At 34.5% G+C, this 18,701-nt stretch overlaps 1 protein-coding gene across 1 annotated transcript; it reads right to left on the minus strand.

Moving 5' to 3' along the window:
- Positions 1–16,768: 16,768 nt before the first annotated feature.
- LOC104095634 (probable WRKY transcription factor 15) lies at positions 16,769–18,397 on the minus strand. Its single transcript, XM_009601797.4, has 3 exons — positions 17,497–18,397; positions 17,253–17,378; positions 16,769–17,121 (listed from the first exon to the last, which is right to left on the minus strand). The coding sequence occupies exons 1-3, from the start codon at positions 18,213–18,215 to the stop codon at positions 16,962–16,964; spliced, it is 1,005 nt and encodes a 334-aa protein (XP_009600092.1). The 5' UTR covers positions 18,216–18,397; the 3' UTR covers positions 16,769–16,961.
- Positions 18,398–18,701: the final 304 nt, after the last annotated feature.

The raw sequence follows: 18,701 nt of genomic DNA on the forward strand, positions 1-18,701 counted from the left end.
GGGAGATTATATATTAGTATGCGGTCTTTATTCTGGTGAATGAGTTAAGGGGCCAAATAGTTGGAATTAGAATTCCTGTACAAAGGTTACAATACATATCAGTATACCCAACAATTATACATATTTCGTCTGGCACCAGAAAAAGGGCAAAAATAAATGTTACATCTGCAAGGAACTTGGCCATAAAACTTTGTTACGACAACACATACGAGTCTATTTATAACCTCTAGTTTAGGTAGTTAATTTATTGTCTGATGTGAATAAGCACTAGCAACCAATGCGCAATGAACTTGTTTAATTAATTAAAATTCATCGAATATGCCGATTCAAAACATCCAATCGATTGTGAAAACTCTCAACAGTCACACCATTTACGAGAAGGCATATGAAAAGGAACCATTTAGTGTCAAAATCTGCCTATAATATAATAGATGATCCCAAATATTCATCATCTTCCAAGTAAACTAGTGCAAACAGACAACCTATACTCACGCCAATGAATTTCAAAAATTTCACGTGAATTTTTAAAGAAATCTATAGTCTATTCTCTACCCCGGTGGTCTATAATTCTATTGTTAATATAAATCAATAGATGATCGAATACACTCAACTCCATTGTAGGTGTATTTCCACCAATGGTCAAAGTGTTAAAATAACTTGAATTTATACCTTTATCTACTCAAGTTAAAGAATTAAGAATTGTATATCAATCATATGGAATAGGAATAGGGATAGTCATCGATTATTAGTTATTCGTTAGTGTAACATAGTAATTTAGTTACATTAATATAAATATGACAATTGTTTATGAATAACCTAAAGTTGTACCTTATTCATCATTATTAGGTAATTGCACACTTTGAATTAGATTAAATGTATTAGTATTACGTATCGATCATATCGATAATTACCTAAGACGATAATTGATTAACACACTTATTGTTATATAGCCAATGTCTATTATTATAACATAATGTTAAGGCAATATATGCAATTAGCTATTATAATCGTTTAAAACATCACTTAATATCAATAGATGATGATAATGTAGTCCAATATTCATTATACTAACACTCATCGACTTAGAGGTATTAATTGTTGACATCACTTCCTATTCAACACTCTAATACGTAGAGGTCTTGCTTGTTGAGTTATTACATGTTGTAGAATGACCGAAGCAGCTGCATGGTACTGGCATTTTGTAGACGTGGTTCGGTTATTCCTATTTGTCTCTATCTAATTCTTAATGGTATGAAATACACTGTCAATTCTAGTAACTTTAAAAGTTACGTGATGATTAATAAGATGTTTAAAAGATATAAAATCAAAAATTCCAAGGTCGAACATTGTGTAATTATTATTTTAGTGAATTCTCGACCATGCGTTTATTCTCAACCACAGTAAGAGTGGAGGATGCAACCTAAAGTTGACACTCAGCCATCAAGGATGTCTATTGATTTAGGTTGAATATTAAGGGTTAGAGTTTAGGGTTAGGATTCAAGGTTGGGGCTTATGATTTATAGACCATTAAAGGAGTTTATTGGTGACTAATGGTTGATGGAAGATAACACATGTTGTTAATGAATTAAAATATGTCCACGTGGCCTATCCCTAACCCAATATTTTTTGACTCGTTTAAAATTACCCATCTGACTGGCCATCTAAAACCCAAAATTACTCATATTTCAAGTCCTTATTTTTACTTTCGAAAGAATTGTCATTGCGCATTGCTGCCGGCCAGTTCACATGTAGGAAAATCTCAAAATGTTCGAAACCTAATGTAAGATAAATTTAACATTTTTATCCTTTTTTATTTATTTTAGGATTTCAAGTTTATTGATAAAAAAAATTCGATTTAGTTGGATAAGATAAAAAAATGTCGGTTTTGGGAATGGGACAATGATCTGCTAAATTCAAGGAATGCTGACCTTATCAACAGTTTGAGGTGTAAAAAGGACGCTCTTAAGCATTAAAGAATAGTTATGCGGATAACGGTGGTTGAACTTGAAAGTATTTTAGTAATGGACATATTTTAGCAATGGATGTTCATGTAGAAGATAATGCTAATGGATGATTGAACTGGAAATCAGGGTATATTCTTGTAAAAGATTATGTTGGAGGGATAGTTATGATGAAAGAGATGAATATGAATATGGATTATGCTCTTGTGTGTCGTTGTCTGATTTGTGGCAGCTTGGGTGATGAAATGAAAAGGAACATTGGTTTGTTGGTAGGAATAGTTTTGTCACGCCACACCTCGAGGGAGCGCGACCGACGCTCAACCGAGATACCCCAGTCAAGTAAGCATGTACAATGCCTTCTACCCAAACTCACCCATGAATAAAGAGAAGATATATTTCACATTTCATACTTACCCCTATAACTTTCAAGCATCATCATGGATCATCAACAATATGGAAATTTCTGGCCAAGACTTTAAGTACACATATGAGCAAACAGGAGTCTTAAGAACATTGAGTTTCTCTTCCACAATTAGGCATACTAACTTGCAATTGAAACATGATTTTTAAGTCACAACACCTTGGATACATTGGTCATACTAGTTACATTCTCCGAGGGAATCATGATATGATAGGAAACTTTGGAACACATTTTGAGTACATACATGTTTCAACACCACACTTATTTTATAATAATAAAATCTATTATGAAGGACTCGGAATATGAGAAATAAGAAATTGAACCAATCACAATCGCAACTTACGAGGACATCGTGCAATTTGATTTTTACAAGAGGAGTTTAGCCAACATACCTCGCTTGAGCTTCCTTAAATTACTATAACATTCCATAAATCCTAGCGACTTCAATCTATTAGAAACATAATAAATTTGAACCATAATTAGGAAGATACTCGGGATTTGAGCTCATTTAGACATTTTATCAAGCACTAGGTGTGCATTAAGGTTTGAAGGTTATCCTATGGCGGATTCCTTCATCCCACAATCCAATGTTTACCCATTTGAGCTCAATAACCTTCCCGCCAACCTTGACGGTACATGCATGCATAAATAACACTCAAGAATCACACTTCTCATTACCTACTTTCAGTCTAATCCCGAAATTGAGGGTTAGAGAGTAAAATCTTACCTCTTGGGTGAAGACCTTGTGAGTTTTCCTTGTTGAATTTCAAAGTTTGACCAAGGGTTGATGAACAAAGTACTTGGGGCTTCCTCTTCCTCTCTCTCTCTAAAGTACTCCCCTCACTCTAAAATAGCAGATTTTTGCCTTCTAAACGAGATCCAATGGCTTTTAATCAAATGGGGTCGGGTTATAAAAAAAATCAAAAATGGACCCTCCGAACTCAATTTTGCGATCGCAGAGTGGACTGCAGAATAGATATGCGGCCCGCAAAATGAATCGCGAAAGTGATGCCAAAAATTGGACTGCTATGGATCAGGTTGTGGTCTGCATACCAGTTCTACGGCCGCGAAATAGACCGCAGAATCACCCTTAATTGTTTTATGCCAACTTTGCGATGAAAGTACGACCTGCGAAACGATTATGCAGTCGCATAGTTGACCACAAAATGACCTCCAAAATTGGCCATTTCTCTGCTTCACTCCGCGGTGGGTCTACGGTTCGCGGAGTAGTTCTGTGATCGCATAATGGACCGCAGAAATACCCTATTCTGCAATAATTTTTCTTCAACTCCCCAACACACTGTTCAACCCAAAAAGTTCGTACCGCGGCGAGCTTCGAGCAAGCTCGCCGCAAAGATTTTCTACAAACCACAAATACTTTAGCCTACCTCGGCGCCACGAAATCTCAGATTTTATGTGAAATTTTACGGGGTCTTACAAGTTTAATTATTCTAAGTTTTCTTTGTTGAAAGTATTTTGGATCATGTAATATTCTACTGAACGAAAGATATTAAACAGTGTTTTTAGCATTGTTATATTTGATGAAGTTAATAGACACGAGTTTAAGTGTATTACACAACTTAATAGCTAGTTTATTAATGGACCTGATGTCTATTACGCAACCAAGTATCTAGTTTATTATTAGACATATTATATATTATGCAATCTCTAGCTTGTTGTAATACAAAAAGGAAGTGCATCGAAATAAAAATTACAAAAACAGGTAATCGACAAAAAGGTAGTTTCATTACGTAAAGGTAGATCCAAATATCACAAATTACAATTAGTTTACCAAGAGAAAAAATGGTCTCATGACTACTTCAAACACAAGAATTGATGGAACATCTTGGTCACCTTTACCAGCTCCATCTGTTTCACTTTCCAACTCATCTTCATCATCTTCGGCTTGTTCATTATCATCTTAGCAACTGATTCCTCTTCATTTTACCTATATGCAAATTTTCAATATCACATTTAATAATATTGAAACTTACCATCGGAATAAGAAAAACAAGCCTCAATTCCAGCAAACAGTTATGACCAAACGACAATCGACCACAGATTTATTAATAAAATAGTAGATCGATAGACTGAGGAAAATTTAAAATACACAGCCCAAAGGTAGTTGAACAAGGAAATATAACCACCCACACCATATAAGATATGGTTATATACAACTAAAACGAAACGCAAATGCACTTATACGAATCCCTTTACAAAACCCCCAAATCACAGTTGTAAGAAACAAAAAAAAGAATTTAGGATTTATCCAAAATTAGAAAATTTTGAGGAAATATATAGTGATTGTTAGGTCTCTATAAACGATTCAATCCAAAATCGAAACTTGACTCTTGTCGGAGGTTGCCGGAAACTACCATGGCTGAGTGGGTGAGAGAGAGAGATCATAAGAGAAATTGGCGGGAAAATGAGGAAATAAAGGGTTTTTAAAGTTTAATAATTGACCCATAAATGTTAAAAAGGCCCCACCCTTCTTAACCCACTTATTTAATCATTTTCCAAACCAATTTAAATTGAAAAAGAAAATAGGAGGTCATATGACTTATTCAAGTTTTTTAAGGTCTTTATGACAATTTTTCTCGAGCTTCTTCGTGGTATTGAGAGTTCAATATAGACATTATCCAGATGTAAACAAGCTTGCTAACTAGTGTTTTCTACTTAATACTCCGTAGTATTTTTACTTTTCCTATTTCATCAGGAATCCTACTTTTCTTACATACAAGCAATATAACTTTATCTGATTATTCAGTTCGAATCCTTGCAAGAACAAGATATCCTACAGCTTATTGATATTCCTCTGAGGCTCTGACCATTCAAAAAGCTATTTCACGTGTGCACACTAACTATATTCACTTAACAGTTAGGTTATAGTAAGTTTCTTTTTCCACATTAAAGTGTTTGAATTTAACTAGTTAAACAGTAAATTCACTTAACTTTATTTACTATAACAGTTAAGTCCCAAAAAAAATTCGCATGAAAGTAACTGACCCACAATGCCGGCCCAAGGGGAGGCAGCTAGCTTTAGGCCCCCTAATTGATTGCCCCAATTTTCATTATTAGTTAATTTTATATTATTAAAAAAATATTATAAAAAAGATACTAGATTTATGTTTTTTCTTTTTGGATATAAAAGTTATTTAGAAAAAATAGAGGTTATTTAGATAAATACTTGAATTTCATAATAAACATAAAATATCGCAAAATAACAGTTTGATGATAACATAATAAAAAATAAAAACAAAATCTCTTGTAATATCTTTTTAAGTAAATTATTTCTTATAAAGAGTATATCAAATCATTTTTTTAATTCAAATAAACTTGAACTCTTATAAATGTATAAAATTATTTTAAAATCTATTTTAGTAGTATAAAATTATGATCATTAGATGTTGAGAACTTATAAAAATGTTTTCTTAAATGTAGATATTTCTTATTAAAAATATTCGAAACCTTGGTGAGTAGAGTTACTAGATATCTTCAATGGCGGAATCTAGCAGGTAACCGAGTGAAGGGCCAAAATACATACAAGACGATCCATAAAACTATTATTAATAACAAAAAAGAAAAAAAATCATAAATATATACAATTTTATTAAATAAATTTTGGGCCTCTTCTTAACGTTCGGCTTTAGGCCATCAATTTCGTTGAGCCGCCCCTGCTGACCCACTATGATAGTAATTGAAGTCACTAAATATGTTTACTATAACGATAAAACTTATCCATCAAAGTGACTATTATTTTAGTAGTGGATAAATTTTGGTGACTTGACTATTATTTATAGCGCATCTTGAAGGAATATGAGGTAAAATTATGTATATAAAACCTAATGTGATCTAGTTTTTCCACGGACATCAAATATAGCAAAACCTTAGGGCGCCGGATTGCCTTTTAACATTACAAAAATAATTATTTGCTTTGCATGGTTGGACATTGAATTTCTTTTATGTCTCTACTGTTTATGTCTCAATACACAGAGGCAGACCTAAGACTTTTACGCGTCGAGGGCACTATTATTTTTTTATCGCTGCCCCTTAAAGCATTTTTATTGTCCATGATGTCAAACTATTTATATAATCATTTTTAACGTATACACACAAACATATACAAGATTCCTGCCGAAGTTTACGGAGTCTGATGACCACTCAATTGTACAAGTAGGTCTACCTCTGCCAATACATGGAGCAATGGAAGTATGGAACGAGGATTCTATTTTATCATCAATCCAATTTTCGTTCTTCTTTTCTTAAAAATAAATAGATCTTTTTACTTGTATAACTTAAATGTCTCATATTTTCTCGAAAAAGTAATTATGTTGATGTAATATAATATGAAATAGATGATTTCGATGAGATTGATATTTCAATCTTTCTTGTTAAGCTGTATTGATTTGACCCTGTAAGCGGAAAAGGCCGTGAGATTTGTCGGTGCCTCTGCTATTGAAAGGGAGTTGAGCACTCCGACTCACTAATGCCGGTGAACAAAGAGTGAGCAGAACAACAATCCGTACCGAGTTTTATGGTCTAACTCTAGTGGTATCAATGGATTCTTCTACTCCAGTCTAACTCGCTCTCTGCTCTCCGAAAGTAAAATCTTCGAATGTGATAGAAAAAAATTCAGAAAAGAAGAAGAAGAATCTACCCAAGTAGAAGTCCATCCAACCACTTAAACTAAAAATAGCCGGTGAAGGTATAATATATGCATAATTTATATATTATATATGTATAATTATGTATAAACATTGTATAGTCTATGTATATGGTTAGAAAAAATAAACAGTATATATGGTCGGTTATATGTGTAAAGATTCCAAAAAAAAATAACGTCGCTCAGGCCTGGGTCCAATGTTGTGTTAACTGTTGAGGTGCCTGATTGACTAATGGGCTTCGCTCCGACAACATTTGCTATAAGACCATTAAGACTTCATTTTAACATAGTAACGCAACAGTATAAATGCAACACACGAATTTATAAGCTATCAATAGCGTTAAAATATATTTAAGACACATCCACTATGTAAAAATCAAAATAAACTGAGCAAAGAAAAGATTGTAATTTTAACGTCCAAAGTGTGTCAGAGCCTTTGAAAAAATAATTGATGATTAAGGTTAAAAGAGAATGAAATGGGTCAATAAGGCAATCCCTAGTTTTCTTCAAACTTTCTTGTTTCCGGAATTCCTAACCCAAGAGAAAAAGGTAGGGACTAAGGGCTCGTTTGGTTTGACGACAAGTTATGCTAATGAGATTAATTATGTTGGGATTAGTTATATTGGAATCAATTTCTTATTGACTGTTTGATATGTTGTATTAATCCTGAGATTGTCAAACTGCTTTAACCTAGGATAACTTATCCTGAGATTATTATTCCACTTCCTGGCAAGTATAAGTTATCCTGCAATTATTTTTAATCATGAGATAACTTATAACATGATTAATAACAAAATAAGAGATTAGCCGGTACTAAATTTTTATCCCAAGATTATTTTTATTTATCCATCGTACCAAACAACCCCAAAGAATTTTATTAGCCCTGCAAACTTAGGTTAGAATAACATTAATTTTTGAAACTTTTTTCTTTTTTAAAATTTAAAACAAACAGTATTGGTTTCAATTTTTGGAATACCCTTTTCAAAATTATCTAAGCTAAACAGGTAAAGAAGTGATTGAAAGACGCGCTAAGCTTGGTACCCAAACTTCTGTCTTTCCATTTTCTCTTACTCCCACCGTAAGTCTGCAAGGGTTCGTTTGTGAGAGTATATAAGAATAGTGCGGAATAAGATGTATTAATAATGCAGGATTTAATAATGCAGGGATTAGTAATGCAGGGGTTAGTAATGCAAGCATTAGTTATGCAGATATTATTTTTTATATACCGTTTGGTGTGGTCGTTTGGTGTGGTGTATTAAAAATTATAATGCATTGTATAATTTTAAAGAAAAATAGATGTTTACAAAAATGCCCTCCATATTCTCTAGCTTTAAGTGACTTTAAGGACGATTTTATCTTTAACCATACTAATGCATGCATTAATAGCTTTGGTATTACTAATGTTATTATTTTTTATGCATTAATTATACATAGGATAGTACCAAGTATGATGTATAACTAATACAAATATTAATTATACATAGGTTGAAAAAATATAACAAACAAGATATTAGTAATGCACAGAGCTAATACTTGCATTATTTTTTCTAATATCTCCTACCTAACGACCCCTGACTATAAGAATTTGGGGACGCTTCAGATTGACTAATATCTTTTGCTGGTAATTCCTTAACTACATTGTCCATTATTTCTTTGATTCTACTCCCTCTGTTCTAATTTATGTGAACTTGTTTGATTGGGCATGAAATTTAAGAAAAAATGGAGACTTTTAGAATGTGTGGTCCTAAACAAATTAAAAAGGGGTCAGAGTATTTGTGTGGTTATTAAAGCTTGTTATTAATGGTAAAATTATAAGTTTCAACAAAATTGTTTCCAAATTTAGAAAGATGTCATTCTTTTTGGAACGGATCAAAAAAGAAATATGTTAGTATAAACTGAAAATGATGAAGTACTTTATTTCAATTGTTTTTATCTCGCGTTTAGCGTTGTGTCTTTTTCACTAAAGGGTGAATTTTAACATTCACATGAAGAAAAGATATTTTTCCAATAGAAAAAGAATTGACAAAGATTTCGGATTGATGAAATGGGACAACCGATTGACCCATATCTAGATTCCCTTGCATGCTTAGGAGTAGGTTTGACGTTAAGCAGAGAAAAAAAGTGGCAGTAGACAAACAAAGGTTGGTCCCCATACTTTGAAAATTGACACTTTAGTATTTCCATTTAATAGCCCCCATCTGCTATTTTTGACCTGTGAATGTGCACCAACAATTTCCAGATTTCAGTCTTCCTCTCAACTACTACTAGTCTTAACATACAACCAACTGTTTTGCTATAAATTCCATGCCAAAGTACAAACACACTCACAAGGCGGATTTATAGGTGTATTTACGTGGCACGTGACCTCATGATCTCTTCGTAAAATTAAATATGTTATGTATATATTTTCTAAAATTGGTATAATATTACCTGTTGACACTCATATTCTATAAAAGTTAAATTGAGTTATTAACCCGGAAGTATAGGGATCAATTTCCACTACTTATATTTTTTCCTCTTTTTTTTAGCCTCTTTTTTTTAGCTGCAATAGTAAAGTAGAAAACTAAATTTGCCAGCTGCCAACTTCTCCTCTTTCTCTTGCCTCATAATCTTTCCTTCTCTTGGTCAACCGTCCCAAATACGAGTCCCATTTTTTGTCTAATACTTTTCATCAACCATTTGGACTATCCAAAGAAAAAAAAGCGAAAAAGCTAGAAAGTTATTGTTAGTCCCGCCAATATTGTAGTATTTGTAAATAATAATTCTGGGAAATATAAGTTGTCATAATGAAACAGTAATTAATTCGAGCCCACTGAATTCACAGTGTTTCCTTAAGGAATTTAATCCCCTCCTAGTACCCAAGGTTATGGATTATTTCCTCCCAGGATAGAACGAATCACACACTGGTGTAGCGGTACTTCAAACCCCAGTGTTTCAGCGAACACAAAGTTCGGTAGCAAATCACACTTACAGTTGCTTTGTTTGAAGTTAAAACAATGCAGAACAAAGGAGTAGAAACTCAGAAAATCGTATGAAAATGCTGAGAAGGAAGGAGTGCAATGTATAGCCAAAGTTGAGCGTTTTCAGTTTTGTGTTTGTATATCTTTCTTCAACAGCTGCTGCACATATTTATAGCAGTCAGCTTTGAAGATGAACGACCCTCCACCATCCATGGTGGAGCATGCACTAGCTTGTTTGTGGAGCAAGCACTTGGCCATGGTGGGAAGAGCATTAGGCAGCTGCTATTGCAACTGGTGGTCAATACACGGATTGGAACATATCCGTTACAAATACGGATAATCTTACGTTATCCAAATCCAAATCCAAATCCAAATCCGAAGCCGAAGCCGAGCCGAGCGAGTGACGACTACGACGGCGCGAGGCTTGCTTTCTTCTTAACTCTTTAAGAGCTACAAGAAGAGCAATTATATATATACCCACCAAAAATGTCTTCCACTTCCAATATGGGACAATGTCTCATTGTTAAGAGGGGGAAACTTAAAATTTTACTCAAAATTTCATTTTCCCTCCATTTCCCATTCACCCTCATTTTAAGAATATTACATCTTAAATTAAAACCTCAACAATCCCCCACATGAATGGGGAATGGCTATATCATGGAAGTATGCATGGAAAAACTGTGTGATTTACAAGCAAGGATTAATCGCATCTGGATAAGTAGGTTTCCCTTTGAACTTTCCGTAGTAAACTTATGTCGGATATACTCGGTCAATCGGTAGATTTGATATCTTTGAACCGTCGATCTTTGGTGTATACCTAGACAACCATAAGTCACACAATCAACCCTTAACCGTCTTTGGTTCTCATTGTTGTGTTCGTTTCAGCCATGAACACCGCCTGGTTTCATAAGTGCGTAGAGAACTGGCCTTACAAAGTTCTCCTTGAAGCGGCTAACACTTCACACTTACATAGGTGATTCCTAAACGTGTCATCCTGTAGATACACTATTTGATATACCCCGTATCAAATTTAGAAATCATTAAAAAGCCTTAATGCTTTATCCTTGGTACTGAACATTGTCTCATCACGAGAACAGACTAAAATTTTATTTGACAATATTGAACCGTCATTAATGACTTTGTTTGATTTCCTTGAACCTAGATCTTGGGATCTCCAGTCTTCTAGGTAGAGTTACCGCCACAATGACTTGTTCTCGGCCATAGCCCCATTCCCCTTGATGATTTCTCAACTACCTCTCTAGTTAGGCCTTTTGTAAGTAGATCCGACACATTATCACTTGACTTTACATAGTCAATCATGATAATTCCTCTAGAGAGTAATTGCCTAAAGGTTTTATGTCTTCGTCGTATATGACGAGATTTACCGTTATACATAACGCTCCCAGCCCTTCAAATTGCCGCTTGACTATCACAATGTATGCATATTGGTGCCAACGGTTTGAGCCAAAATGGAATGTCTTCCAAGAAATTCGGAGCCATTCAACTTCTTCACCGACTTTATCTAAGGCTATGAATTCAGCCTCAATTGTAGAGCGGGCAATACATGTTTGTTTGGACGACTTCCAAGATACCGCTCCTCCACCAATAGTGAATACATATCCACTCGTGGACTTAGAATCAGTTGAACCGGTGATCCAATTTGTATCACAGTATCCCTCAATCACCGCAGGGAATTTACTGTAGTGCAAGTCAAAGTTCTGGGTATGTTCTAAATATCCCAAAACTCATTTCATTGCCATCAATGAGATTGGCCTGGATTGTTCGTATATCGACTCAGTTTACTTATAGCACAAGATATATCTGGTCGTGTGCAATTCATGATATACATTAAGTATCCCAACACACGAGCATAATCCAATTGTGATATGCTTTGGCCTTTATTCTTTGCTAATACAAGATTCACGTCAATTGGAGTCTTTGCAATTTTAAAGCCCAAGTGCTTGAATTTTTCAAGTACTATCTTAATATAATGAGATTGTGACAATGCCAGACCTTGAGGAGTCTTATGGATCTTAATTCCCAGAATTAAATCACCAACTCCCAAGTCTTTCATAAAAAACTTGCTATTGAGCATACGCTTAGTAGCATTTATGTTGGCAATGTCATTACTCATTATAAGCATATCATCCACATATAGGCAAACAATGACTATGTGATTTGGAACATTTTTAATGTATACACATTTATCACATTCATATATCTTAAAACCATTTGACAACATGGTTTGGTCAAATTTCGCATGCCATTGTTTGGGTGCTTGTTTTAGTCCGTAAAGAGACTTAACAAGTCTACATACCTTCTTTTCTTTACCTGGAACCACAAACCCTTCAGGTTGTTCCATGTAAATTTCTTCCTCCAACTCTCAATTTAAGAAAGCCGTCTTAATATCAATTTGATGAATTTCAAGACCATACACTGCAGCTAATGCTACTAACATCTGTATGGACGTAATTCTTGTAACTGGAGAGTATGTATCAAAGTAGTCTAGACCTTCTCGTTGTCTATACCCTTTGACTACGAGTCTTGCCTTGAATTTATCAATAGTGCCATCATTTTTTATTTTTCTCTTAAAAATCCATTTAGAACCCAAAGGTTTATTTTCAGGAGGAAGATCAACCAATTCCCATGTATGGTTGTTCAATATGGATTCTATTTCACTATTGACTGCCTCTTTCCAAAACAATGATTCCGAAGAAGTCATAGCTTCTTTAAATGTTTGAGGCTCATTCTCCAATAAGAAAGTCACAAAATCTGGTCCAAATGAAGTAGACGTTCTTTGACGTTTACTACGTCTTGGATCCTCCTGATTACATGTACTTTCTTTTGTTTCTTCCCGAGGTCGTTTAGATCCTTCACCAAACGACTCACATTCCTTTTTATACGGATATATATTTTCAAAGAACTCAGCATTATCTGATTCTATAACCGTATTATTATGAATGTCGGGATTTTCTGATTTATGAACCAGAAATCGATATGCTTTACTATTTGTCGCATATCCTATGAAAACACAATCAACGGTTTTCGGTCCTATCTTTACCCTTTTGGGTTTAGGAACTTGCACTTTTGCCAAACACCCCCACACTTTAAAATAATTCAAGTTGGGCTTCCTTCCCTTCCATTTTTCATATGGAATGGATTGTGTTTTGCTATGGGGCACTCGATTTAATATTCGATTAGCCGTAAGAATGGCTTCCCCCACAAGTTCTGTGGCAAACCAGAACTTATCAACAACGCATTCATCATCTCCTTTAATGTGCGATTCTTTCTTTCCGCAATCCCATTAGATTGGGGCGTGTAAGGGGCTGTTGTTTGATGAATAATTCCATATTCTAAACATATTTCTTCAAAAGGAGATTCATATTCACCACCCCTATCACTTCTTATCATTTTTACTTTCTTGTTAAGTTGCGTTTCAACTTCATTTTGTATTGTCTGAATGCGTCTATTGCTTCATCTTTACTATTCAGTAAGTAAACATAGGAATATCGAGTACCATCGTCAATAAAAGTTATGAAATACTTCTTTCCACCGCGAGATGGTATTGACTTCATGTCACAAATATCTGTGTGAATTAAGTCTAAAGGATTTGAATTCCTTTCAACTGATTTATAAGGATGTTTAACATACTTAGATTCCACACATGTTTGACATTTTAATTTTTCGCATTCAAACTTAGGCAGTACTTCCAAGTTAATCATTTTTCGCAAGGTTTTATAATTGACATGACCCAAACGTACATGCCATAAATCATTTGACTCAAGTAAGTAAGAAGAAGCTAAAATATTATTATTGTTTTCCACAACCATTCCATTCAGATTGAAAAGGCCCTCAGTGAGGTAACCTTTTCCTACAAATATTTCATTCTTACTTATGACAACCTTGTCGGACACAAAAATGCACTTAAAATCGTGCTTAACAAGAAGTCCAGTAGAGACTAAATTCTTTCTCATTTCGGAAACATGAAGGACATTGTTCAAAGTCATGACCTTGCAAGAAGTCATTTTCAGAAATATCTTCCCATATCCTTCAACTTTTGCTGTTGAAATATTTCCCATATAAATTATCTCTCCGGGTCCAGCAGGAGCATAAGTAGCAAAAGCTTCTCTAACTGCACAAACATGGCGAGTGGCTCCAGAATCAAACCACCACTGTTTAGGATTTTCCACCAAGTTACATTCAGAAAGCATGGCACACAAGTTATCAACATCATCATGCTTTACTACCATGTTTGCTTGACCCCTTTTCTTGTCTTTCTTCGGAGCACGACACTCCGTAGATTTGTGTCCGATTTTCCCACAGTTGTAGCAGTTTTCACTGAACTGCTTCTTGCTTGGGTTGTATTTTGGAACAGAAGCCTTCTTCCTCTTTTTGTTATTTTCAACAATATTTTCTCTCATTATTGTTGAATTTCCACGGCCTCTCCTTTCAGCAGTTTTATTGTCCTCTTCGATTCTCAACCGAACAATGAGATCTTCAAGGGACATTTTCTTTCGTTTGTGTTTCAAATAATTTTTGAAGTCCTTCCACAACGGAGGCAACTTCTCAATCATTGCTGCTACTTGGAATACTTCATTGATGACAAGACCTTCAGCAAGTAGATCATGAATAATCACTTGCAATTCATGGACTTGGGTAATAACAGACTTGCTATCTACCATTTTGTAGTCCAAAAATTTTGCGGCAACGAATTTCTTCATCCCGGCATCTTCAGTTTTATATTTCCTTTCAAGCGCATTCCACAATTCTTTTGACATCTCCACGCCACTGTATACATTATACAGATTATCATCCAATCCGCTAAGAATATAATTCTTGCATAAAAAATCAAAATGCTTCCACGCTTCAATCATGAGAAAGCGTTCATTCTCTGGAGTTTTATCTGGCAGATCAGGAACATCTTCCTTGATGTACTTCTGTAGACATAACGTAGTTAAGTAAAAGAACATCTTCTGTTGCCAGCGCTTGAAATCAATCCCGAAAATTTTTTCGGGTTTTTCTGCCGGTGCCAACGCCGGTGTTCGGCTTGTTGATGCGTTGACAGTCACCGTCGGAACAACTTGGTTTTCGCTTTCAGTCGTCATTTTTTTCTGTAAAAGAATGACACAAACAAACGTTTAATAAACGTTTTCAAACTGGAGTAAAAATCACGTAGATTTTAATCTCCAACAAAATACCACGAAGGCTTTACTCTCCAAAATGGGAGTACACAAAATCACAAAGGTTTTAGTTTGCAGAATAATAAGAATAACACAAATACAGAAATAAATAATTAAATTCCTTAAGCTTGTTAGTCCCGCCAATATTGCTATATTTATAAATAATAATTCTGAAAAATATAAGTTATCGTAATGAAACAGTAATTAATTCTAGTCCACTGAATTCTCAGTGTTTCCTTAAGGAATTTAATTCCCTCCTAGTACCCAAGGTTATGGATTATTTCCTCCTAGGATAGAACAAATCACATACTAGTGTAGCGGTATTTCAAACCCCAGTGTTTCAGCGAACACAAAGTTCGGTAGCAAATCACACTTACAGTTGCTTTGTTTGAAGTTAAAACAATGCAGAACAAAGGAGTAGAAACTCAGAAAATCGTATGAAAATGCTGAGAAGGAAGGAGTGCAATGTATAGCCAAAGTTGAGCGTTTTCAGTTTTGTATTTGTATATCTTTCTTCAACAGCTGCTGCACATATTTATAGCAGTCAGCTTTGAAGATGAACGACCCTCCACCCTCTATGGTGGAGCATGCACTAGCTTGTTTGTGGAGCAAGCACTTGGTCATGGTGGGAAGAGCATTAGGCAACTGGTGGTCAATACACGGATTGGAACATATCCGTTACAAATGCGGATAATCTTACGTTAATATTTACTATTAACAAATAAATTTGGTCCAAAAAATTAATCAATTAATTGACCGAAGCCGAACACGAGCCGAGCGAGCGACGACGACGGTGCGAGGCTTGCTTTCTTCTTAACTCTTTAAGAGCTACAAGAAGAGCAATTATATATATACCCACCAAAAATCTTTTCCTCTTCCAATATGGGACAATGTCTCATTGTCAAGAGGGGGAAACTTAAAATTTTACTAAAAAAATTTATTTTCTCTCCATTTTTCATTCACCCTCATTTTAAGACTATTTCATCTTAAATAACAAAAATCTCAAACACTTATATAAAGAAACTGATTGCATGTAAGTTGTAACCCCTTTTTCCTTTTTATCTCTTTCGTTTGATTATTCACAGATCCATTATCACCCAACCTCCGGTTTTAGTAATTCTTTGTTCTTTAAAGATAGTGTAATGAGATTTTGACACTTTTAAAAATAAATTAACGTGCTATAAAAGATTATTTCAAGTTATTATTTATGACCTGATAGTATGAAAAATGTTATATTGTCTATAAAAAGAAGTTAAACTTCTTTTTTCCTGCGCGTGAATTGGTTTAGTCCACTATAACTGATTAAGAAACATAAAGCAGATAACCTATTATTGCATATGTTTCATTTTACAAAACATTTTTTATTTTTAGTTTGTTTAAAAAAAGAATAACATTTTTATATATTTTGAAATTATTTTTAACTTAAACTTTTTTATTTTACCCTACTAGATAATCATATAACCACATAAATATCATGAAAATATTTAACACATAAATTCTAATGGTACTTTTATTATGTAACAAAAGTTTTTGTTTCTTTCTTAAATATATTCATGCTCAGCCAAGTGCCAAATCAAATAAAATGATAGGAAGGAGTTGTAAACTATTTTGCTGAGATATGCACAACTGTTTCTTGAGATGAATCTCCTTTTGAGATAGAACTGATGACTCAACAAGACTCAACTAGTCATACAAATAAGCTCTAGTTTACATTTATCACCCTTTTTCTTTTGCAGGGCAATTATAACTAGCCATCATTGCCACAATTTGATCTAATTAGGAAGACTCTAAAATGAGACTACTTGTTTCTGCAACAGAAAGGGAATGGTTATGCTCGCCCTCGTACGTAACTACTAGCATCGATGGTTCATCCAAAGCTCTCTCAACATGTTTACGTGCTGGACAGCCTCTCACACTACTACATTTGTAGTATGCCCTGCCATAATTTAGCAACAGAAACTATGTTTAGTTTTAAGAACTGCACAAGAAATTATTGGGAACTAGGAAGCAAAATAGAACCCAACAAAGGAGTTGCTAACAGTATAAAAAATCTCTTTAATCATGTACCTTGGATGTGGAGATCCTTTAATTGGCTTTTGTCCATATTTCCTCCAAGAATAATCATCAGGTGGGATGTCTGACATCTTCATGCTTATTGCTGCAACTCTCTCCACCCTTTTAAGTCTTAATTTTCTGCTTGAACAGATCAATTAGAAAACAATAGTAGTAGTAGTAATAGTAGTTCATTATATATTGCATGCTGATGAAACAAAATACTAAAGGAGAAGAATTAAAGATTGAAGGTGGTTACCTTCTCTTAGAACAATGGCATCGACCGGAGGATCCACTACACTTGCCGGAGAGACCGTTCTCCGACGAACAGCACTTTATTTTAAAGGAAGATGAAGTCGACAAAGGAGGCTTTCCAGCAGAAGAGAGATTTGAAATCTTGAAAGATGAACTCTCTGTTTCCCCTGTTAACGTTGACATATTAAACGAATTTGAGCGAGAAATATCTTGACCATAGGAAAAGTTAATGCTCTTTTTTGTGGCCAATTCTTGTTTTTCAACAACCCCATCTCTTGGATTTTGAAAGAATTGGTGATTATAAAGCTCATAGGCAACTGGAGGAACTTGTTGAATTGGAGTTGGACAATAAACTTTAGTATCAGTAAAATCTTTCTTGATTTTTGGAGGGGAAGTAATAGGTGCTCTTCTGAATCGAGCATGGCCAGTTCTGGTTCTACCCAGAAGAGAAATTACGTTCTTGAACTTTGTAACAGCTGCATCAGCAACTATTTCAATCTCCATAGGGGAATTTTCTTGCTTTAAGAAAGAAGATAAATTCCCCTGTTTTTGCTGTTGTTGAGACTGACTCTGAGTTTGAGACAACAATTTGAGGAGTTTTTCGACGCTCTCAAGCCCAGAGGCAGCTTCTTGAACCACTGCCTTTTCTTCTAACTTTGTATTGAAGATAGTACAATTATTCCTACTTGTGTTTCTGTAATCCAGCATGAGCTCTACAGCCATCTCTGTTTACTTGGCCAAAAGAAAGATTAATCAGATGAGGGAGAAATAGATATACACAGAGGGAATATGAAGAAGAAGAGGAGAGCTTTGATTACGGATCAAAGAGATGCCATTGGCGAGGTTAAAAAGATAGAAGGGAAAGACAGAGGTGATGATAAAGTAAACAGTAGGTCACTGACTTGTCAGTCTCCTCTTATCGTTTGGTTGGAGGATTAGTAGAAAAAGTAATTTGCTACTCCAAATTCCTATGACAGTTTTTATAATTTGTTTTAATTTAAAAATAATTAATATATATATATATATATATATATATATATATATATATATATATAAAATTTGAACATTTTAAGTTTTAATCTCTTATACTATTTGTAACGATATACTCATATCTTAATAGGGGTGGGCATATTTCGGTCAAAATCGAACAAACCGACCGAACCGAATTTTTTTTTATTTCGGTTTCGATTTTTTCGGTTTAAAATTTTA

Source organism: Nicotiana tomentosiformis, chromosome 2 (assembly GCF_000390325.3).
Source record: "Nicotiana tomentosiformis chromosome 2, ASM39032v3, whole genome shotgun sequence".
NCBI lineage: Eukaryota > Viridiplantae > Streptophyta > Magnoliopsida > Solanales > Solanaceae > Nicotiana > Nicotiana tomentosiformis.